This window comes from Carassius gibelio, chromosome B17 (assembly GCF_023724105.1).
Source record: "Carassius gibelio isolate Cgi1373 ecotype wild population from Czech Republic chromosome B17, carGib1.2-hapl.c, whole genome shotgun sequence".
NCBI classification, from domain to species: domain Eukaryota; kingdom Metazoa; phylum Chordata; class Actinopteri; order Cypriniformes; family Cyprinidae; genus Carassius; species Carassius gibelio.
In genome coordinates, this window is record NC_068412.1 from 17,539,673 (window position 1) to 17,563,152 (window position 23,480).

A 23,480-nucleotide genomic window follows, 5' to 3' on the forward strand; every position below is an offset into this window, starting at 1 on the left:
GTAAAACAAGGCCTCTTTTTGTCCTCGACTTCATCAGACTCACATGTTTCAAAGAGGAGGGGAAGAGATAGGTGGGACAGATGAGAGAGAGAGAAAGACAAGTGATAGAAAAACAAAGTCACAGAATCGGAGAGCTCTCCTGTTATTTCTAACCATATCAAAACGTAGAAGTGTCACATTTAATTGTTTTGTAAAATTAATTAGTTTGAGCAAAGAAACTCTACTAGAAAGGATCCAAACCACAGAGGATCTGAAACGACAGTCCTGGATTTGAACCTGGAAGACTGTCGGATCATGGAGAATGGTAAAATAGAGGGTAAACCATCTTTGATTTTAAATCTGCAAAAATTATTATTTTTTAAATGCTTTTTTAATTATATGATTAATTGGTCATTAACAGTGAAGTTAACTTTCAATTAAGAGTTCAATGGATGACTTTTTGGAAACATTTCTTTCTTTCAGGTGCATGTTTCTGTCAAATTTTGTTTGAGAAAGTCTGTATTTCTGCATGAAATTATATTTTTGTGTGTTTTTGCAGGTACAGGTTATGACATAGATGCCATAGACCTTCAGGTAATCTAAATTGCCCTCTCTCTTACTCACTTCCAGTTTGTGAGAGCTTTTTTTCCTTATGATTTTGTATACTTGGTGTGTGTGTGTGTGTGTGTGTGCGCGCGTCTGCGACAAAATAGGTTTTCTGTTTTAAGTTCTCTGTTTCATCAATCTCTAATTACAATCACACACACCCACACAGATTAATGCTATTAGGAAAATAATAGTCATTGAGACACTAAATTGCTAATAGGAAGAGCATGACAGAACTCAGGCCACATTTAGCTTAACCCTCTCTAATGCTATTGAGACTGATCTGAAGCTCCTGTCCTCCTGTTTAACTTTCAACACTCTATGGGTTTGTCTCTTATTGAGTATTGGTGACCTCTTACATGTTGCTTTAGTTGCAGGCGATGTGGGTGGAGCTAAAATCGGGAGTTGGAAGTGTGGTTGAAGATTTTGCCACACTACGGCAAACCTACAGCCGACTAGAGGAGAAAGTCTCTACCTATCAACAAGAAACCAATGAAAAGATCCTGTCTCTCAGAAACACACTTAACACATTACAGGTTCCAACAGTTATATTGTGAGATATAAAATGAGCGGTTAAAAATATATAATTTTAATAATATACACAATCGTTTAATAGTTTGGGGTCAGTATGATTTAAATGATTGAAATTTCTATTCATAAAAGAATCATGAAAAAAGATCAGTTTCCACAACCACAAGTTTTCAAAGTAGATAATAATATTAAATATTTATTGACCACCAAATCAGAATGATATCTGAAGGATCATGTGACACTGGAGACTGGAGGAATGGCTGCTGAAAAATCACCATCACCATCACGGCAATAAATTAAATTTTAAAATATATTAAAATAGGGAAAAGTTATTTTTAACTGCAACAATATTTCACAATATCATAGTTTTTACTGAGCATAACAGACCTATTTCAAAAAAAGTAAAAACATCTTATCAACCCCAAACTATTGAAAGGTATTGTATATTACTCAGAAAGTAAATTATATATATAATATATATACAATAGTATAATATTGCAGTTATCTTCTAAAATTCATGTTTTTTAAATTGTACTTCATGTATTTTTCCATGCATTGTCATTTTGAAATGTTGCTTTTATTCTGATGATATTGTTTTTTTGTTTTTGTTATTGTGTATGTTTATGAAGGAGGACATGAGCACAGCTCTAACGCAGCTCTCTGAGGTTAGGAGTAACCAAAAAGACCTGCAGAGAGACCTGGACCTTATGCAGAGCACACAACACAGGTGATACACTGTGGCTAATAAACTGCTTTTTTTCTTCCTCTTTTCTTTCATTCTTTTATTTATTTTTATTTTTTTTTACATTTTAAAAATCAGGCCCAATTTAACACATTTGGGATTCAGTCTGCACATAACTTCTTTTGAAATAATTTTTTCATTTTCTAACTGCTTATTTTCTTAAAAAAAAGGCATCTAATACCAGATTTCTTTTCCATTCTATCTACTTGTAAATAACATTAAAAACCTTGCTACGTTTACTGCCTTTGGCTAACCAAGACTTATCATGGCCCTTGCATATTATTGATCTTTTGTTTATTTTGATAGCTTCTATTGTCCTCATTTGTAAGTCGCTTTGGATAAAAGCATTTGGTAAATGACTAAATTTAAATGTAAAGTCTGAATATATATACATGTGGTATTATTATTGATAGGAAAGGCTCAAGGGGGGAGGGATCAGTGGATGGCCACGCCTCTCTAAACAGCCAAACAGAACTCAGTCTCATTCAGCATTACATAAGCAGCCTGTCAGCTAATCAGAGTGAGTATTACAGTTTTTCTAAAAACACATGTATGTGGAAATGATATCATGGTAGTGTATAAGATGATAATATGTTGTGTTTTTGCGGTTAGACTCTTATCTTGAGCATGACGGTCAAAAGAAGTTTCCAGTGTGGAGGGAGAGAAAAAACAACCGAGATTTGAAAGAACAAAATAACTCAAGTGAGTGATATGCAGCAGAATAAAAGTGAAAATGGCTTTATTTTTGATTTGTCATGATAATTTAAGTGAAAAGAACTGAAAAATGAATGAGCAGTTTTAAAATCCTGCATTTTTTCAGCTCAGAGGCAGACTGCCGCGCTGGAGCTGTTGGAGTCTGAGAGAGCGTATGTGTCGTATCTCTCACTCCTGTTAAAGGCCAACATCAGTTTTAATGGATCGGAAAACATCAGCCTCAAAGACAAACGGTAAATATGTATCACTCTCACACTCATGTAGTGTTGTCCCAATGTTAAATGTTAACTGGCCTCTACAATAGCGCAGATCATCACACAGGCAACAACAATGATTCAGTTCAGTGCTAAACAGAGACTGTGAATTGTAATAGTCTGCTGTGGAACAGACATAATATAAAGCATATTTTTCATGTAGATCTTAGTAATTATAGATTTTAAGGAAGAAAATGTATTGTAAAACAGTGATTTCAGGCGCATGATGCTGTTTTTTATTCTCTTTTCTAACTCTCAGGCCTTTCCCTCCCTCTCTACGCTTCTTGATTCAGCAGCATCTGGAACTCCTTCACCTCCTTCAGGAGAGAGTTCTTAAGAGCCACTGGCAAGGAATCATGGGAGATGTATTTCTAAGGCTCACTAGCAAAGAAGTAAAATACTATAGAGCGAAAATGAGCTAAACTTAACATCCTACCATACCCTAAAGTGCACAATGTAATCTCAAATGTGTGCTTTGCAGAGTGATTTTCTGGATCATTACGTATCATACCTACGGGACCTGCCAGAATGTTTGACAGTTGTTAGTCTGTTCTCCTCTTCAAAATCAGCCAGCTTACTGGAGGTATACATACACACATTTTATATTTAATAAATGCAAGATTAAAAATGTAATTTGTTTTAATATGCTGATATTTGAGGCATATAGAAAGTGTTATGCAAGATAAATGACAGAAATAGTTTATTATGTTCCTATGAATTAAATTTTCTATTTCATTTAAACCATATTAATAAATAATATTAATTATATCATAATAATATAATACTGAAATCATATTTTTAAATAAACCCAGATCAGTTTAGGTTACTTTGGATAAATTTGAGATGAATCTATATAACGGCTTTGTAATTTGTTGTATGTGTTCAAATCCAGGGTGATATCACAGGGGATGAGACATGTCCATCTCTGCATTCTCTGCTTCTACAACCTGTCCAACGTATCCCAGAATACCATACGCTCCTCCAGGTAGTCAAACACATCAGGCATCTTTATTAGTTGTGCAAGTTTTATACTTGTGATGGTATCACCTTGGTCAAGCTTTGCTACATAAAAGAAAGTGCATATATGTATCCATTTGTATGTTGCTGTGTTTTACAGAGTCTTCTGCAGCAGACAGAGTCAGAGCATCCAGACTATTACCTGTTACTGGTGTCTGTGCAACAGCTCCGAGCTTTCATGTCCCAGTTCAGCCATCTGCTACAGCACAACCAGGAGCTCCTCACACACAGTCATGCCCTGCGAGAACACACACACAGCCTGTGCACACAACAGCATGAGCGGCCCTCACACACCCGAAAAGAGCTAAGCAGGTAATGTCCAATGAACAAATGTGTATGTTTTTGTGTTGTACGATTTACTGGCTCTTGTTTTTAATGTCAGGTCTACAGTTAGACAGCTGTATAAAGTCGACTATGAGAAAAATTACAGCAACACCAGCGCACAAAAGTGAGTGAATAGATACACCAACCAAATATATCACAAAGTGAGCTCTCTATGAATTTATGGGTGTTTCTACTTAAGGCACTATTATGTAATTTTAACCATGATTCATTATGTCCTTTATGGATTTATGGTCATTAAAACTTATATAAGTAAATCAAAATATATATTTATTCCATGTTCCACATTTGTGGTGTTATTTCCAACACACTAACAAATTTCCTACTAAATAGTCTATTTAGTGAGTAGTGTGATTGAGATTAAGTATGAGATACACACAATCATGCAAAAGCTCTCTTCCAAAAACATTAAAAAGTGCCCAGAATAGAAGAAATACCCTTATGCATTTTCTATGTCTTTTTTTATTTTAAGTGATCCCTCTCGACGTAACAAACGCTACCCTGACTATGAAACAGCACCCTATCACTACGACCCAGAAATCCCATCCCCTGTCTCCTTCCTGTCTGACTCTGACTCTCGTCACAAAGCCATCTCAGTTCCTCTGCGCAGCATTCCAGAGTCAGAGGGAGCGGGATCTGTCCTCTCTGATGCTCTGGGTGCGCTCTTTCCCTATGGAGCCGGCGGCTCTCGCTGCTCAAGCCCGTCTCATTCCTCGGACTCCAGCATTGATATTGCCTTTGTGCGTTGTAGTCCTTCTCATAGTCCACCTCGACAGTCCCACAGTAGGGGGAGAAGCGCTGGGGGTGTGGTTTATAGGTCCAACAGAGCCTGTGTGTCACCTGACTCAGCAGATATTGTGAGACCACGCCCTCTACAGGCAGTGCAGAGAAAGAGCAAATCACTGAACGGCCTGCAGATGGACAGTATTGATAGCCACGCCCATCAGTCAAAAACTCCCGCCCACCCGAGGCTAGAGCGCCAGTCAGGTGTCAAATCAAGACTGAGACCGAGCAGTCCAAAGCACAGATATGAGACACACACTGACACAGAGGAGCAGCCACGGCTAATACATCAAAAGGTACACACTCATGCACATTTACATACACACACATATATAAACTGATTATTGGTGGCTATTATTAGCACCTTAGCAACTGTATTGCATAGGGTTGCAAAGAGGCAGAAAATTTAAATTCCTTTAAGATTCCAGAAACATTGCTTTCACACACACTCACATTTAAATAAATTCATACTAAAACAATTTAGCTTTTCACTAAAAGCTCATTGTGCTTGCTCCTCAGGATCCTAGAAGCCTGGTGTGGGAGGAGCTCAAATTGAGGGGTGTGTCGGATGATTATGACCACACCCCCTTGAGTGAACACAGTAGGAAAGAAGGAAAAGGATTTAGGAACTCCTTCAAAAAGCTCTTTAAGAAAAAGTGAGTTAATAAGAGGAGACATACCGCTGCTTTGCACATACAAAATGTCCTCACATTTAAAGCTGTGATACTTTCTGTGTTTGTGTCAGGTCTAGTGGTGATGGAAAGGAGAAGACAACAGTGAAAGCTGAGTGTCAAAGCAGCGGAGAGCATGAGTCCACCAAAGCCCCTCACACAGCAGACATTGACAGAGGAACTGCTGTTTAAAGTGGTTCTCTGCTGGTTTTGCTTCAGGGAGTGAAGTGTTTGCTCTCTAAATATCTCTTGAATGTCCAAGGTTTCATGCATTCAGACATAAAACACTTTACATGATAAATTAATCATATTAGCAATATAATTTTGGGCAGAATTTTGAGAATCGCTGGTTTTTGCATTGTTTAAGCAAATATATACATGCACATATAAAGAAACAGACACACTTATTCATCTTTTGTTCAGTTTATGCTGGGCCACTCTGACAGGATGCATTCTATATCTGATCCAATGTATATTATCCAATGTATGTTAATTACTCATAAATAAATACATGCTGTATACAAATAAAAATGTAAATATATTTGAATGCAAATGTAAATGGTAGCAATTAAAATAATAATAATAAAGCAAATCTTATTTTTAGGTAACATTTCTTTTTATGTGTATAAATGTGTGTATATATATGACACAAATAACAACACCATTCAGATGTATTTGATTTTTTTTTTCACCTTGGTTTAATGTGTTAAATCTCATAAAAGAGTTTCACATTTGAAACAAAATATTGGCTTTATACAGTCTGTAAAACTCAAATTATTTTACACTATATACAAGACATATGCATCACATCACACAAGAAAACGCTGCTGTAGTGAACATGGAGTAGTTTGACACACACTGTACTCAAAGCATCCAATAACACAATTATGAGCTTTCAAACATATAGAGTAAATGTTACTGGAGATTAGGCTCAGACACGGTTTCATTTGGGTCTTGACAAAAATCTAGAGCATGGATCATGTGACAAGCCCAGGGTTTAAAATGCTGCTAGGGAGATACTTAATTTGCATTAGGGTTTTAATGGCGTATGATCTTATGTAGTTTTTAAATGCATGTTAGAGGTAGACACGACATGCTAAATTGGCGCATTCGGCTGAACGAAACATAACTTCGCTATTTTGACACGAAAAAAACAGTTCGTATTCAGATATGTTATTCGAACTGATGAAAATGCTAGCTTCACAGACGGCTACATTCTAAACGTCCCATTTCATATTTACACATACTGCATCCATAAGACGTTATGTTATCTCTAATCTTCAGTTTTCGATGAGCCTGATAAATAGGATTTCTTTATCTGTTCAACTCTTACTACTGACATTACAGCCTGTAAGTGCACACACAGCACACGTGAGCAAATGTAGTTAATAATAGTGCTTGATAAGGAACTAAAACATGACACTTGGCCTTTCTGCATAAATAATGAAATAGAAAAACTCTAAAAATCACTCCATTGCCATTAAGTGACTCAAGATGTTGTTACAGATGTTGTTATTGTGGTATTTTCGTGATTTCTTGGACATTGCACTATGGTAATACCATGGTATTGTTTGAAGCACCTTGAGTACCATGTAAATACCATGGTATGTCACTAGGGTAATCATTCAGAACCATGATATACTGTATATGGTGTTGCCATCTGATACCACTATACCATGATACAGCCACAGTACTTTTTTAATAATAAAAAAGAAGTTAAGGATACCACTACAGTATGAATGAATTAGCATCATTCATGAATAATTATACTTTGATGAAAATATTTATATTGGCTGTAATTAATTTCATACTTCAATGCTTAATCCACTAGATGTGTTAATTAAAAATCCTTCAGGACTTTACCTCAGTTTGAGTAACACGAGTTGCCGAATAATGTCATGATAACATGGCGCCCCCTAGTTTATATTTATGCAATCCAAACAAACATTGTATTTGGCAACTAATTAGCCTGGTAATACCAAACTATGCTACTTCGTTTTGCTTTGTAGGCTTTGTAGAGTACAGAAGCGAACTAAAATTGAGCGGAAGTACAAAGTCTGACGTAGTCAGGCTAGCAACTAATAAGCAAATATCATTAAACCTTAAAAATCATTTATTCGCAAAATCGTTCACTGCAGGAAACATGTTTTTGTATTTCTCTCCACAGCTTATTCATTGTTTTGTGTGTAAACATATGCTAGATTGACTTGACCTTTACTCTTGCACCTCTGGTAGTGTCTTGTAAATGACATTCGGTTCTAAAAATTTGGTTCTCAAGTTAAAAGAAGGTTGATTTTTGTTGATTTCGTAAGTGTCTCTGGACTTTTTTTTTTTTTCAATGCCCTGGGTCGCACATTTTTTTAATGCAAAAATGCATTCTGTTTGAATAGCCTATTAGCTCATTAACACTCATAATTTACAAAACAACAGAAACACCTGTGCTGCTAATAAGGAAACATAAAACTTACTGAAGCCTTAAAGTGCAGTTACATTAACAGATATTTAGCAAATTTCTCATTTGGGTGAAAGATTTTCGCACAAAGATTTCACTTCGGGGTAAAATTAGTCACATTAATTTGCTGCCCTGACCAACAGAAAATTGCCTGGTTTGAAAGTGACATTGAAATGACAATGGACTTTGTTTTGCCCGCAAAATTTCATAGAAATTTTACTAAAACAACATCACCAAAAGCGGACGCCAAAAGAGAGAAATGTAGAGAAAGAGAAGCAGAAGAGTTGTTAGACTTACAGTTGGTTCACACAGAGCGTGCTTTTGCGTTAAATTCTACTAAATGTTTTTCTATGTAAACACATTCTTGTGTTCTTCTATTTTTAAATGCGAGAATGCGTTCCATGTGAACTGTTATTAGCATGACAGAGAGGAGCCGTTTACAAGGCAGTACTGAAAGCTACAAAGCTAACAAGATGGTAAAACACCTGCATATCATGTCTGATATAAAAAGCCATGATATTTTGTACTAGACTGCTGTGTTTTCACATTAGTTATCTCAGTCGCACAGAACTGATGGTTGTGTATCAAGGTCTCTGACACTGAAATGCATCTATATTAATTTCACGCAGTTTGGCAGTACCCAAAAATGACGTTAAACCTGTACGATACCAAAAGATATAATGTATTGAGTTGATTTGCTGTTTTTTTGTTTGTAGTGTTTTGTTCAGTAGCTTCATAAATGAACATGAGGCGTTTAAGTCTCAGGAGCATGTACTTTGTAGCATGCATTATGTAGTGTGTGTTAAGGCAGTGTGTTGTCAGTAGCTGTTCTCGTGGCCCGCGAGGATGTACAGATTACTTTGAGCTGTAGGATCTTCTGTCGGTTTGCTTTCCAACACCACCACTCTGAGAAAGAGAGAAAAATGTTAGTAAGAACAGTGCTGACCCATGGAGGTACAATGTGTGTTCTGGCGAGCTCTCACCTATCCGCACCCAGCAGCCTGTAGATCCGCGAGTTATCAGAGATCTCCTGAGTAATCTAAAGCAGAGAACAGTTGTTGACAAAGGACCTTAACCTTGTTTTGCCCACAAAATATACCTAATGTTACTGAACTTTAAAGCTATGTTACGGGCTATGAATGTATAATCTAGATCAGTGGTACTTCACGTTGGAAGCATTAACCAATCAAAATTCAAGCTATTTTGATCACCTGTTTCCTAAAGCAAAGCTAGTTGAATTTAGAAAACCGAAGACACACCACACACCACACACCTCACTGTTTTTAAAGCTTCTTCCCTGCATTCCATGCTTCCAGAATGCCAAAACACTGTCCTGCAGACATACTGGAAAGAGAGAAAAACGCATTGTTATTAATCAAAGCGCACAATGAAATCCCCACCTCAGGCTTGTATTAATTCAGTTCTTACCTATCGCCTCAATCTGGAAGTTAAATGTGAGTTCAGTTGACAGCTTTCTGTTGGATTTTAACCTGCCCTGTAAATTCACCAACTTTATACACCCTGCAAAATACAGAAAGCAATGATGAGCAATGGCTTCCTAGAGCTGGAACTACTGGATAAAGAAAATGCAAGAGACTGTGCAGATCCTTGAACATGAATCTGCGCTGCAGGTAAAAACAAACACCAACAGAAAAAGATTCTGTGTGAATTACGAAACCATTACAGCTTTATCAGGAGACAGGTTAATGTACACGTGATTTATCATATTGTAGTTAAAAATAGCTATAACTGTGGTTTTGTAAAAATTAAGTGGATTTTTATTTGTATTGTATGCATTATTTATTGTTTATCCTAATAACAATTCACTTATATAATTTAACCTTTCTGTAATATGTATTTATGTACATGATCTATATTTAGAAGAATAGATTATACTATTATAATGATTATAACCAATTGTTCTAAATAATATAGATAAGTGAATATTATTATTTAAACTGTTCTAAAAATTTTATTTTAGCAGAGTATTATATTCAATAGAAACATAATCATATTGTTATAGGATTTATTATATTAAAAAGAAATGACTTACGATCTAGACACACTAGGACGGTATCTCTCTCCAACTGAGTCACATGAATGACACACGTCTGAGGTGTTTCTGGAAAAGCACAACACAACAAAAGTTCCTACAGGTCCCAAGAGCAACACTCTTTTTGAAAATACAAACCAAGTCAAATTTTGAACAGATACTGACCGGGCTCTGTGAACGCTGGGTTGGCGGCATTGGGATCAACTGTGCCAAACGTGACCACCTGATCAGGATGGCTTCCTTTACTGACTGCCACACACACCAGTGGATAATGCTGCTCAGGAACCACCAACATCTCAAAGACTTCTAATGGACACGGCAGGGTGAGGTCTATGCTCTGGACACACACAAAAACCCAGGATTGTCGTCTTGTGCATGGATGCACTTTGTGTTTCTCAGTGTGATTTCTCATTCTCTCACTTACTTTTATTAGCATGAAGCGCTGCATGGCTTCCACCCATTCAAACAGCATTGCGCTGGACTGGAAAGCTCCACATAAGTACTTATGACCGGTGTATGGGTTTCGCACTATACATACACATACAGAAGCATGTTTCATTTTTGACTGCATTTATAATAAATACAATGTATTATTTCATGTGCAAATCCTAAAAACTATGCAGCTTTCTGATCATACAATAGAATATCAAAAACATGTGGTTGCATTTGTACTGACCTACACAACATTTCTGACAACCCCTCGTATCTGGTATTTTATTGGACACAGTAAACTTCCTGAAAGAAAGGCATTAACATGACAAAATGCAAATGATATGATTTAATAGGATTTACAGTAAAAAAAAAACAGTCTTAACTGTCAATCTGAAAGCTGGATAAATATGCTTTCCATTAATGTATGGTTTATTAGGATTGGTCAATATTTGGCAAAAAAATCTAAATACTGAGAAAATCGCCTTTGAAGTTTTCTTTGTATTCTTAGCAATGTATATTCATAATCAGAAATTACGTTTTGATATATTTACAGTAGGAAATTTACAAAATATTTTCATGGAACATGATCTATACTTAATATCCGAAAAATCGATAATTTTGACCCACACAATTTTTTTTCCGCTATTGCTAAAAATATACCCCAGCGACTTAAGATTGCTTTTGTGGTCCAGGGTTACATATATATTTGAAAATACAAATGACGATGGACTAAACAGCTACACATAAATGTAGATAAGATTAGTCTGAATCAAACCGTGGGATGATTTTGTCTGGGAGTTTGTGTGTTGGGATGGCAACAGGTAACTTCTGCATTTGTCGAGCTTGCTCAAAAAGCATCGTCAGGTTGTAAGAGTACAGCTGAGATGCTTTACCTGTGGAAAACAGCCATTTATGCACATAGATTGCATTATGGGAAAGCTAAAACATTAAAATGTACTTCAAATGGTACATGGTAAATCTTTTCCTTCTTGGTTTTTTCTCACCTGATATTGAAAGCAGCCAGTTGTTCATTACATACACCCATGTACACCTCCGTGGAACCAGCTGTATGTGATAAAAGATAAATACATTTCAAATGATGGTTCATTCGATTAATTTTCTTTCAGAGGAAATACATAAAAATTGATTACATATATAAAATACATTTATTATTTTTATTATCCATTATGCCATTTTTCCATATTTTTTGCATTTTGAAATACAGATTTAAAATGCTAAAAATATGATATGATTTTTCATATCTATATTGCCAAGCATGCTTAAATTATTCTTAATTTTGAACCTCAATGCCAAAAAGAAACCATAACAAAAAGGCCCTGACCTGTTCCATTGAGCTCTCATGGATTTCATTCAGATTGAGGGTGTAAATTCCTTCCTCTGCACCAAAAATCAGATACTGATCTGAAAAAGAGGCATAAGGGAAGCTTATAAAGCTGAAAAACATAATTATTATAATTATGTTATTCAGGAGCATGTGATCTGAGAATGCATGAGCTCTACATGAACTGTTTCTTACCTCTGGTGTTTGGGTTTATCCAGGAACAGGCACAGTGAATCTTCAGTGGACAGCCGTTAAACACTTTAGAGAAACAAGCTCCCATCTACAAAGCAGAAACTAAGATCAACACTGTGGCAGCAGAGCTGAGTTTGAACGGTCTAAATTTAGTTGCTATGACATTTGTGTTAATCCAGGTGTGCTGATACATCTTTCAATGTTTGTGTGTATGAAAGAGAAAAAAAAGGAAAAATTGTGAAAGATGAGAGATAAAGAAAAAACTCACGTGTACTTTAGGGGTCGGTGGAAGGCCATTACTAAAGGGAAACTACAGAAAGACAAACCGATCAACGCTGTAATCAAACTATTTTTGCTTTCCCATGTCACATGGCATGGCATATATATATATATCCCATGTCATGTATATATATATATAGAGAGAGAGAGCGATAGAGAAAGCGAGCATTAACCATACCTTTAGATTAGGTGAAGGAAGGGAGGCAAGTTTTTCTTTCTCTCCATTCTCCTGGACAGAAACTCCATTACCTGCACATAAACACTCACAATATATCATCTGTCCTTTGAAAACTGAAACCAAAAAAACAAAGACACACCTATGTAAATTAGGTTCTTTATATGAACCTATTAAAAAAAACACACACAAAAAAAAACATGCTATTTGCTTGATAATGTTTGCACTTATACTACTTGAAGAAAGCAAGCAGTACATAGAATTTGTGTTTTTTTTTAATACAGCTGTTTTTGAGGAAATTTTGTAACTAATTCAGGTGTCCAGAAGTTGCAAGACTTCAGATTCATTTGCTAATAAAACAGTATGCACATGTACATGATAATAAATAAAATTTATGATAATAAATATCATTTTGCAATTACTACCCCACTCAGAGCTGGATGGCTGGTCTTTCAGCCTGGTCACAGATGGTTTTGACAACTTTTGAGCCTGGGAGAACAGCTAAAACCAAACATCAGCTTGGCCAAGCCAGTAGACCAGGCCATCTAAAACCAGCTACTTCCAGCTTTAACCAATCTAGCCAACGAGCTTAAGCATTTTTTAGCATTTTTTTCAGTAGTGCAAGCAAAATAGCTAAAATAACTGGAAGTGAATAAAAACCATAAGCCTTGCAAATTCAAATAAAAAATGTTCATGTCCGTTCTTAAGCTAAAAATAAAATGGATTTTCCCATGTACATCAGACGCAGCTGGCCTGCATCCTAAATAACTAGGCAATGAAAATTACTTGGACTGTACAAAGTGTATTCTGCGCTACAATTCTGGGCACGATAGTTAACTTATTTGCATAAAATATTACGTGAATTAGGTTGTCAAACAACACAATCTTACTACTATATCACACTGATTCATCTACGAGGCTCTCAGCTAACACACAGCTTTCTGTGTTGGGTAACTGAACAAATGGCAATATTATTTTAAAAGCACAAGGAATAGAGGAAGACTGGCGGGGCTGTCTACCAATCACAGAAGAGCACGCTCAAGTTGGCGGTGCTTAGCTTACTTTGTTCTTCCTGTTGTTCATCATGAAGCCATTCCCAGAACCTATAAATCCCATCATCCCCTGCTGGCTCTGTCTGAGCATGCTCAGATGGTTTGTTACCTAAACTACTACGCCGGTGTGGAGGCAGGCGAGGAGGTGGTGGTCTGGGGGGCACACAGGAAGCAGGCCGAACAGGAGGGGTGGAGCTTGCAGAAGCTGGGGAACGTTTAATGGTCCCTTCTCCAGTATTGTCCTCTGAGGTGCTACTGTTCTGACCGGGAGACAGAAGCTTCGGCTAGGAAGTGATAGAGGGAAAAAGAGAGATGTGAGGGGGAGTTACACATTATGTTTTGCATAAGAAAAGTGTGTGTAAGTTTTACCTTGGGTGGCAGAGGAGGTGGCACTCTAGGCCTCATGGTTGAAGTGGAGTTACTGCTGTAGAGGCAAACACACAAAAATCATTGTAATGATTTATATTACTGCTAATCATGACGTGGTGACACAAAACCAGGATGCAAGGATCAACAGCAGTTACTTTGAAAGGTGGAAACACATAAAGGGATACAATCAGATGAAGAAAGAGACCTCATATGCAATGTCAAAAACAGTAAAGAAAGTAAGAAAAAAAGGTCATGTGGACACAAGACACACAAACTGAGTGCTAAATATGCCTACATACACATAATCAAGCTAATTTAGAGCAAAGCCTGAGAATATGTTAAACTTCTTAGAGTCTGAAGTTCCAAGAAACACAATTTGCAATTGTCCTATGTTTGGACTTTGAGCTACAAAGCTTCAAAGCTTTAAACGGACTGAAAATGAAAGTATTACTATATATATTGTGCTCATCACATTAAACAAACCAAAACAATTGTCGGATCAAATTACCACAGCATACACATAATGTTTACACTGGAATTGATTGGCTCATTGTCAAGTTGCTGTAGAGGAGACTTTATTGCCTAGCCTTCGCGCCAAAGCACACTTTAGAGAAGATATTGTTGTTGCGAGGGTGATGGGAGGTTAAAGTTTTCCAATAAAGATTACGACGAGGGCACATGTATTCAAAAATAAGGATGTGCATTTCAATAACGATCATGCATCTGTGCACCAGCAAGCAACTACAAACCAGACACACTACAAAACAAAGCGAGCGCATCGATCTGAGTCTCACATCTGGTTGACACGAACAGACAGGGAGTCACGGATGATCACAGGTGTCTTTGAATGATACACATCTCACATCACATATTCCTCTCACTTACTGCAAATCATCACCTTCATCCTCCTCCTCATCCTCTAAATGTGTCACATGACCCCTGAGAGAGATGAAGAGGGTGAGGCTAAGAAGGTACAGGGGCCAGAGAAGAATACAGAGAACACACACACACACACAGACTCAGCAGTAAGAGCTTCTCAGTGCCAAGCAGAGGAGATGAGACTGACTGAAGAAGCGATTAGATTGCATAGAGGTTTGGCTGACCAATCAAAGAGACAATAGGAGGGGCTGTACCTTTGACTGAGCTCCTCAGCAACAGATTTTAATAGACTCCTACAAAAATAATGAATAAAAGACAGAACAGAACTTGTTTTACACATATATACAAAATACACAAACATATTTGTTATGAAAATAAAACATTCATCCAACTATATATATATATATATATATATATATATATATATATATATATATATATATATATATATAGTTGGACGACTGCCCTGGGATATATATATATATATATATATATATATATATATATATTATATATCCCAGGGCAGTCGGGAAGACTGTAAGCAGTAATCAACTTGACATTAAATGAGAGAGAGAGACAAGAATTAGTTGTTTCCTTAACGGTCCTCTTTGTTGTCTTTTAATACCACCATGTTTATGAATCATTTTGTGATTCAAAGTGTCTTACTGACTCTGAAATACATATATATACACAGTATATATATATATATATATATATATAGACACACACACACACACGTTAATGTGGGTGATTAATTTTTCCAGTTTAATGACATTAAAAATATTTAACACAGTTAACCCAGGGCCGAAGCTATGGTTGGCCAACCCACTCATAACTCCTGCCTCTCTTTTTTTTTTCTTGAAAATAATTGCATTTATTTAGACGCAGAATGTCTTTACGACCACATCGAACAGAAGACTTTTCAAACGCGTACTCCACCTCACCTCAGCACCAGGTGCTAGGAGTCAAACGAGCACAGAAATGGTACAGCTGACGAGGAGCTTCAGTAGATTTTGTTATTTTAAACTAGGAATGGATTCAGACAGATGACTAATGACCTATTCATATATATATCAGCTACCTTGTTGATTAATGAGGTCAAAGCTTTTCCTTATTCATTCCTTATTTTGATAAACTTGCAAGTAAAGAATAACACTTACTTGTTATTTCCCAGAAGGCTTTGGGGCTCTAATGGTAGATCCTACATGAATCAAAAAGGCAGTCAGACACGTCATCCAAACAAACACACTAAATAGCAATAAATCAATTGCATAATGTCACAAACCATCTCATGATGCGGTTCGGTTTCTTTTCTCAAAGGTGGGTCGAACTTCACCTTATCAACTAGGAGAGGGACACATACAGATTTCAGATTTCTCTCTGCGCTTTTAAGTAGGCTGAGAATTCTTGTGCTTATTTCGGTTCAGTGAGTCAAAGGCTAATCGAGACATGACTTACAGTTAATCTCAGACAGAGTCTTTCCATCTCGTGAGCTCCTGCTAGTTGAGCGGATCCGATGCGGAACAGACACGGGAGACTGAAAACACAGAGAGCACAGGTAAAGTTTTTAAACTTGAAAGCAAAAAAGGCTTAGCAACATAAAGTACATACATTTTCTGAATATCTGTTACAAGTCCCTAATCTTCCCTCAAGACACCACTGCAAGCCACTGACATTATGTGTTAAAACCGATAAACTCTCATGCATTCACATACACACACAATCGCAAATGCACACTGCAGCATTGGTAACCGGACACACTTGTACCTGGCAGCTGGCAGAGCCAACTGTCTGCCCTCACTTAGGATCTACATCTAAAGAAACAACCAATTAGAGATCAGTGCTTCAGTGTAAAGCCCTAACATGGTTTCCCACTGGATAAAAGGTAAAGAACGAGTCAGATATATGACATCACCTCTGGATCAATGTCATCCTCCTCTGCATCACTGTGGGTGCTGTGGTCAGGGTTGTTAGCTTTGTCCAGTAGTTCAATGGCAAGAGTCCGGCTGAGCGGTTGGGTAACGAATGGGTGCTGCAGAAAGAGAGAAGCGATGCAATGAAAAATTATTGAACGATGGTGGATAACTGGAGCTAATCATAAATGTTCTCTAAAAGGAGGGTGGATCTTACCTGCAGTAATCTGTCAGCCGTTGGTCTCTTCTTGGGGTTTTTGATCAAAGCCATTTTCACAAAGTGGTGGAAATTATTTGTCCTTCATGAGCCAAAACAAAACAAATGAGCGTGTTTTTCAATCATAAAGTATTTATTTTATTTATATTTATATTTTGTGGTAAATTACATTTTTCCACACATTCTATCAATAGAGCTTAAGCTGCATTGAACCCATCCCACTCAAAATACACAACCATTTATAAGTTTAGGGTCAGTAAAAAAAAACTTAGTTACTTTTATTCAGCAAGGAGGCATTACACTGATTACTGACAAAGACATTTATAATGTTGAAAAAGATTTCAAATGATGTTGCGCCTTCTATTCACAAAAGAATCCTGAAAAAAATGCACCACTTACAGCAACTGTTTTCATCATTAATAATGATAAGAAATGTTTCTTGAACACCAAATCAGCATATTAGAATAATTTCTGAAGAATCATGTGACACTACAGACTGGAGTAATGGCTGCTGGAACTTAATCTTTGCCATCAGAGGATAAATTTTAAAATATATTAACATTTTATTAACGTTGCACAGTATTACTGTATTTACTGTATGTTTGAATAAATAACTGTACCCTCGCTATGTAAAAGACCTCTTTAAAAACCATCTACAACAATCTTACCTTCCCCACACTTTGGAATAAACCATACTTTAAATTAAATACATTTAAATACTTACCACTTTACTTTGTCTTTCAGCTTAGGTGGCTGGAAACTGCTCTTGGTCATTAGGAAAAGTGCTCTGAGAAGGGCAAACACAGCAGAATGGACAAAAAGAACAAATGTTGAAAAGCAGGAGAAAGCGAGAGTGTAAACATACTGACGGTGTCCTGTGTGATATGTATTATTTACTAAACTAATTAATTTTCATGCGCTGCACCAAACTATTCATGATGCAGCATAGTGACATTTAGTCAATACAAGACACAGGACACACACCTCATGGGGTGCAAGTCGAACATTGGCGGCTCTAGCTCTGCCAGCTCAATAGCTGTGATGCCCACGGCCCAGATATCACACAGCTGATTGTATCCACCTTTCCGTTCAACTGCTGCCACCTCAGGTGCCATCCTGCAGACAAAGACATAATGAGAAAGAAATTCATACAGCCCAGTGACTAGAATCAAACTATTAACACACAAAAGACAAAGGAGGACTGACATACCAATATGGAGTTCCAATGAAGGACTTTCTTTTTGCTAAAGTGGCTGATATCTGCGCTGAAACGCCAAAATCAGCTGGAGACAGACAAACAGCAGGTGTGAGAGTGGAAGTCTTATTAAATGCAAGCTCACAAAGTGTTTTCTTACCTAGCTTTACGTAGCCGTTGTCAGTCAACAGTATATTTGCACCCTATAAAGCAAGAGAAGAGCCACAGTGAGCAACTGTGAAAGATAACAACAAATGACAGCAGCTTTGAAACAATCCTGGTCTCAAGAATAGCATTTTCCAAAAAAAAAAAAAAAATCTTAATCTATGTCAGACTTCAGAGAAAAAAAAAACAACAATAAAAAAAAAACTTTTGCATAATATCTGTCAAGTGGGACATGAGTGCTAATTATGTCAACACTGTGTGGAATGGCCTCCTTTAAGTGAGATTTAATTGTGATTTGACGTCCAGTCTGTACCTTTATATCTCGGTGGATCTTGCCTTTGTTATGGAGATAGTAAACACCCTGAAATGAACACCAAAACCCATTTTACCACTTGAATCAATTTAAATGGTCACATATCAGTATTTTTAAACATTAGTAAATGTGTATGTGTATACCTGCAGGGTTTCACGGCATACATAAGCAATTTGGGATTCCGCCAACGGCCCAGTAACTGTTAGAGATAGATATACAAGTATATGAGAGATACTGCTGAACAGCTCAACATGATAAATGCATTATAAACTCCTGTTTTTGGTGACAGTAGTTAGTTACCATGGTAAATATCCTGGAGTGAGCCTCCACCGCAGTATTCCATGCTGATCCATAATTTATCTCTCCTGAAAGAGGGATGTTAAGACATCTATTATCAAGTCTTGTCAGACCAACTCTGGCCACAACAGCTTAAAAGCGGTGCTTGTATTAATTGGGTTGTGGCGTGTACTACAACAGTTAGGAAGAAATATCAACAAAGATGAAGAAAGAGAAATCAAATATTCAAAAGTGTAGGGGTCAGTAAGATATTTTAATATTTTTTTGAAAGAAATCTCTTATGTTTGTCAAGGCTGCATTTATTTAATTGAAAATACAGCAAAAAAAGTAATTGTGTGAGCTATTATTACAATTTAAAGTGACTGTTTTCTATTTTTCCATTTTATATTTTAAAATGTAATTTATTTCTGTGAAGGCAAAGCTGAATTTTCAGTAGCCATTACTCTTGTCCTCATAGTCACATGATGCTTCAGAACTAATTCGAATATTTAATATTTAAGTTAATTTTTGTCGTTGTTGTTGTTATTATCAATGTTGAAAACAATAATTGTTACATTGGAAGTCTGTTAAATATCCTTCTATCTCCCGTTGGCTCAGAGACATCATGTATTTTTTTTAAACTTGAGAAAATGAAATACACGTTGAGAGGATGTAGAGTCAAAATTTTCCATAAATGGCAACCCTTTATTTCCCATTTCACTAATTTAGTGGTACTACCCAATTGAATGTGTGCCTGTTATTGTTGTACTGTTTGTATTGCATATATAACCGTTAATATGTGTGTTGGTCGTGGTGAGCTGAGTCTGGGAGTGGGTGGGGGGTTGTTCATTGTTTAATACACGGTTCTTTGTGATATAATTTAATTATTTTCTCCCACTTTCTTATCAGTGTTTTTATTTTATTCTTAATTTTTTATGTGTATATGCATCTGTGTACATATGCATATATGTTTAAAAGAAAAAAGGAAGGAGGGGGGAAAGAGGAAAAGGGATAAATTGTATTTGTGAATGGAAAAAGTGTTTCTTTTTTTCTTCTCTCAATAAAAAAAGACATAGAAATCTTTTGTAAGATTACAAAATCTTCACTGCGACTAAAAAACGACTGCTGAAATGTACAACCAAAAGCTTGTACTACATTATAAAATGTATAAAACATATTTAAAAAACCTGCATGTGTGTACATGTACCTGAGGTAACTGCCAAAATATGCAACAATGTTTGAGTGTTTACAATCTTTCATCATAATAATCTCCTGCTGCACCACGTCAAAGTCCTCTCCTGCAAAAATCAATTGAAAAAAAAATAATTAGATAAAGAAATAAGTCAAGTGCAAATAGACCCAAACATGGAAACTTTGATTCTGCACTAAAAAGAGTGTGAACATGCTGCCTGTATTTAAAATGCATGCACAGTCAGACCATTACAATGCATCAACACACCACGATTGTAATATTTAACTATTCAGGTACAGATTGACAGTGATAGGGCACTATCTAGAGGTAGTGTGTGTGTGCAGCAGCATTAGGATGGCTTACCTGGCTCTAGTTTGATGACTTTGATAGCAGCCAGTTCTCCAGTGTTGACATTACGCGCCTGGAAATGGAAAGCATAAGAGTTGTGAGTACATAAGCACAAAAGTTGTGCAATAACATGATTATACTTGTTATATAGATCTGACTCACTATAAAGATGTATCTGTTTCAGCCAATCATTAAAGCTAAGAGATATCAAACAGGTTTCCAAAAGCACAGACAGTCTCACCCTAAATGAACACCACTAGTTGGTTAATATTGACCGCAAAAAAAAAACAATGTTGAAAGCAATGTTGTTGTTTAGACTTTTTGGAAAAATTAACCCACGTGCCATATATACAGATGTCTATGCACATTGAGTTGGTAATTACCAGAGTGGACTAATGCTTCAAATGCTACCAATCCAGTGGCTGACATACAAAATTACATGTAAAGACAGCAAATGAGATTGTTTAAACGAAAAAAGCACTTATTTTAGAAAATGTTGACTGCCTCAAAGAACATAGAACAGAAATAGTTCAATATACAATGATATGTCTGTCACAGACTAGTAGAAAGATAAGAAAGATGCCCAAATATATTTCCAGATTAAAGCACATGATCGACATATATCTATTCAATTTAATTACAAAAAAAGAGATATGTTTGTTATATGCAAATACATGCACTACTGTTGTCAGATCAAAGATCAGAAAGATTTTCTTTTTATCCATTAAAGAAATGAATACTTTAATTCAGCAAGTACACATCAAATTAATGAAAAGTGACTAATAAAATGTTACAAACTATTTTTATTTCAAATAAATGCTTTTCTTTCTAATTTTCCACTTTTCCTTCACAGTTTCCAAGATATTAAGACATACCAAATATCATGGAGCACAACTTTGGTGCTCAAGAAAGAAATGTATTTTAAGCATCAAATCAGCATATTAAAATGATTTTTGAAGGATCATGTGACACTGAAGACTAGAGTAATGGCTGCTGAAAATTCAGCTTTCTAGAATTTTCTAGAAACACACTCACACTTACACACACACACACACACGCACACACTATTTTGCATGTTCTCTCACAAGTTAAAGCACAAACACACTCACAAAGGCTTCATCTATAAGACCGAACTGAGAGACATCTGTCTGCCAAACAGAAGTGAGGATGATGTCATCAGAGACACAAAAGAGAAAGAGAAAGATTTCCAACACTTTATCTCAGTTTTATATGGAATTCCATTCAGCATTCCAAGTAATACAGAACAGAAGCAGCTGGTGAAATATGTGCATTGATGTTCACACTGCTGTGATGGCTGTCAAAAGTAGGACAAGGAGAACATCAAATAAATTTCACATGCATGCACACACACACACACACACTCACTCACACAGTGCCTCTCTGATCGCAGTGAGGCATTTCACTGTCCTGTAATAAATAAGCTCAGGGTTGTTTCTACTTTATTAAAATAGCTAACTGATCAATCTAATCAGGAGGACTGTAAGCAATCAAAATTATATTGCAAGAATCAACCAGATTTCATAACTGACTACTACAGAGGTAAACCTGGGCATACGCTGCCAGGGAATTTGTGAAACCACATCATATTTTCACACCTTTGGGTAGAGCTAAGGCCCAACTTCAGGTCTAGTTTCAGTAGAGTTGGCAGAAAAACATTTTGCTTGTTGGTTTAGTTATTAAGGTCCTACATTTCAGACAGGTCAAGATGAACCCATTCAATTCTCCACCTACATCAAGGCTCTGATTGAGTGAACGTGTGTGAATTACATGGCATTCACCCAACACACACTCTCACCCACGCAACACTCCACTAAAACCCCAGGAAGAGGGAACAATTACGAACAAACAGGATGGACATAGCTGTGGGCAAACACGCTCACACAGACACACTTGCAGCTTAAAGTTTAGCCACTTCCTGTCACCAAAGGAAGTAGGACACATTTAATATTTCTTAAGACCATGATTGCAACCTTCCTCCCCCTTAGATACTAAACACCTTGCAACAGCCCTCAGTAGTGACCGTCTGCCAGTGCACAAGCGCTCTACAACATATTGGTCTATTCTTGCCTTTGTTTATGTCACATAAAGAGATGCAGGACTTTGAGTGTGACATCCCTGCTGCACTGGCTCTCTCTGGTGAAACAGATCTGCTAGGCCCTGTGCTGTAAGAAAACAAAGATCTGTACACCCTTTCAGGATATTACACCATATCCGAGTGGCAAACTCGCAGCAAAACATAGATACACTCGGGTTTAGAATAAATATACATCTGTTGTCTCCCGCATTCACTGGTTACATCGTTCAGTTAATTGGCTGTGTCTTAATCCCTAGTGAGATGTCTACCTAGACAGCATTTTTGTACACCATATGCGTATTCTGACGTTTCGAAAAGCCTATGTGATGCTCAAAAATGCAGTCTAGGTAGGTAGCCTGCTAGGTTCTGAGACCCAGTTGATGTTTACCTTGTACACATCCCCATAGGTTCCGCTCCCGATCCTCTGAATCAGCTCAAAATCCTCCTGAGGGTTTCTGCGCGACAGATCCAGGCTTAAATTCATTGTGCCAGTCACCGTTTGAGCACTCCGGTTTATTTACTTGTCCCCGATGTCAAAAACGGGAGGGGAGTGATGATCGCAGAAACATACAGTAACGGAGGGATATGACGGTCCAGTCCCACAGAACTACAACAACATGGCCTCCTGTGCGCACGCGCAATGCGATTACCTGACAACAACAAACACGCTGAGGACCCGAGGATGGAGAAATTACGCATAATATAACAGAAACAGCTTGAAAACGTAAACCACGCTAAAATGTGTCGATTTAATTTCAATAGACGGCAAAAAAAAAAAAAAAAATTAACAAGCTTTCTTTTCAGGCAAAACATTTAAAACAAAACATAACAGTTTGAATTATAATGAAATAGATTTAGCCCGTAGTATAAAATTTGGACGAAAAGTGAGTCCAGAGTTGTCA

The 23,480-nt window shown here is 36.8% G+C and overlaps 2 protein-coding genes across 4 annotated transcripts; one reads left to right on the plus strand and one right to left on the minus strand.

Annotated features, from left to right (window-relative positions):
- arhgef33 (Rho guanine nucleotide exchange factor (GEF) 33) lies at positions 1–7,767 on the plus strand. Its single transcript, XM_052580552.1, has 15 exons — positions 1–316; positions 539–573; positions 957–1,121; positions 1,746–1,843; positions 2,272–2,378; positions 2,471–2,560; positions 2,679–2,805; positions 3,086–3,218; positions 3,308–3,409; positions 3,719–3,811; positions 3,944–4,155; positions 4,226–4,291; positions 4,658–5,264; positions 5,488–5,624; positions 5,714–7,767. Exons 1-15 carry the CDS (start codon positions 295–297, stop codon positions 5,829–5,831), a joined length of 2,112 nt encoding a protein of 703 aa, XP_052436512.1. The 5' UTR covers positions 1–294; the 3' UTR covers positions 5,832–7,767.
- Positions 6,310–23,221, minus strand: map4k3b (mitogen-activated protein kinase kinase kinase kinase 3b). Of its 3 annotated transcripts, none has more exons than XM_052580549.1 (33): positions 22,967–23,221; positions 20,499–20,556; positions 20,151–20,241; positions 18,968–19,032; positions 18,811–18,866; positions 18,668–18,715; positions 18,350–18,392; positions 18,205–18,277; positions 17,979–18,110; positions 17,719–17,781; positions 16,995–17,076; positions 16,780–16,896; positions 16,323–16,401; positions 16,150–16,208; positions 16,025–16,065; positions 15,119–15,157; positions 14,871–14,924; positions 13,986–14,040; positions 13,627–13,900; positions 12,568–12,638; positions 12,379–12,420; positions 12,114–12,198; positions 11,919–11,998; positions 11,581–11,641; positions 11,352–11,469; positions 10,821–10,879; positions 10,569–10,672; positions 10,310–10,481; positions 10,145–10,213; positions 9,520–9,612; positions 9,365–9,435; positions 9,075–9,130; positions 6,310–8,997 (listed from the first exon to the last, which is right to left on the minus strand). In XM_052580549.1, exons 1-33 carry the CDS (start codon positions 23,060–23,062, stop codon positions 8,910–8,912), a joined length of 2,694 nt encoding a protein of 897 aa, XP_052436509.1. In that variant the 5' UTR covers positions 23,063–23,221; the 3' UTR covers positions 6,310–8,909. The 3 variants fall into 3 exon arrangements, with proteins under 3 accessions (XP_052436509.1, XP_052436510.1, XP_052436511.1); XM_052580550.1 differs by having other exon boundaries at positions 13,726–13,900; positions 22,967–23,220; XM_052580551.1 differs by lacking the exon at positions 14,871–14,924 and having other exon boundaries at positions 13,726–13,900; positions 22,967–23,219.
- Positions 23,222–23,480: the final 259 nt, after the last annotated feature.

Excerpts from the sequence above, each read along its gene's own strand:
- map4k3b (XM_052580549.1), bottom strand. The coding sequence starts at position 23,062 with ATGAATTTAAGCCTGGATCTGTCGCGCAGAAACCCTCAGGAGGATTTT. Across the intron at positions 20,557-22,966 it reads CCTATGGGGATGTGTACAAG|GCGCGTAATGTCAACACTGG; the intron begins GTAAACATCAAC and ends TTCCATTTCCAG. Across the intron at positions 11,642-11,918 it reads ATGAGAGCTCAATGGAACAG|CTGGTTCCACGGAGGTGTAC; the intron begins GTCAGGGCCTTT and ends TATCACATACAG.
- arhgef33 (XM_052580552.1), top strand. The coding sequence starts at position 295 with ATGGAGAATGGTAAAATAGAGG. Across the intron at positions 1,122-1,745 it reads ACACACTTAACACATTACAG|GAGGACATGAGCACAGCTCT; the intron begins GTTCCAACAGTT and ends ATGTTTATGAAG. Across the intron at positions 5,625-5,713 it reads AAAAAGCTCTTTAAGAAAAA|GTCTAGTGGTGATGGAAAGG; the intron begins GTGAGTTAATAA and ends TGTTTGTGTCAG.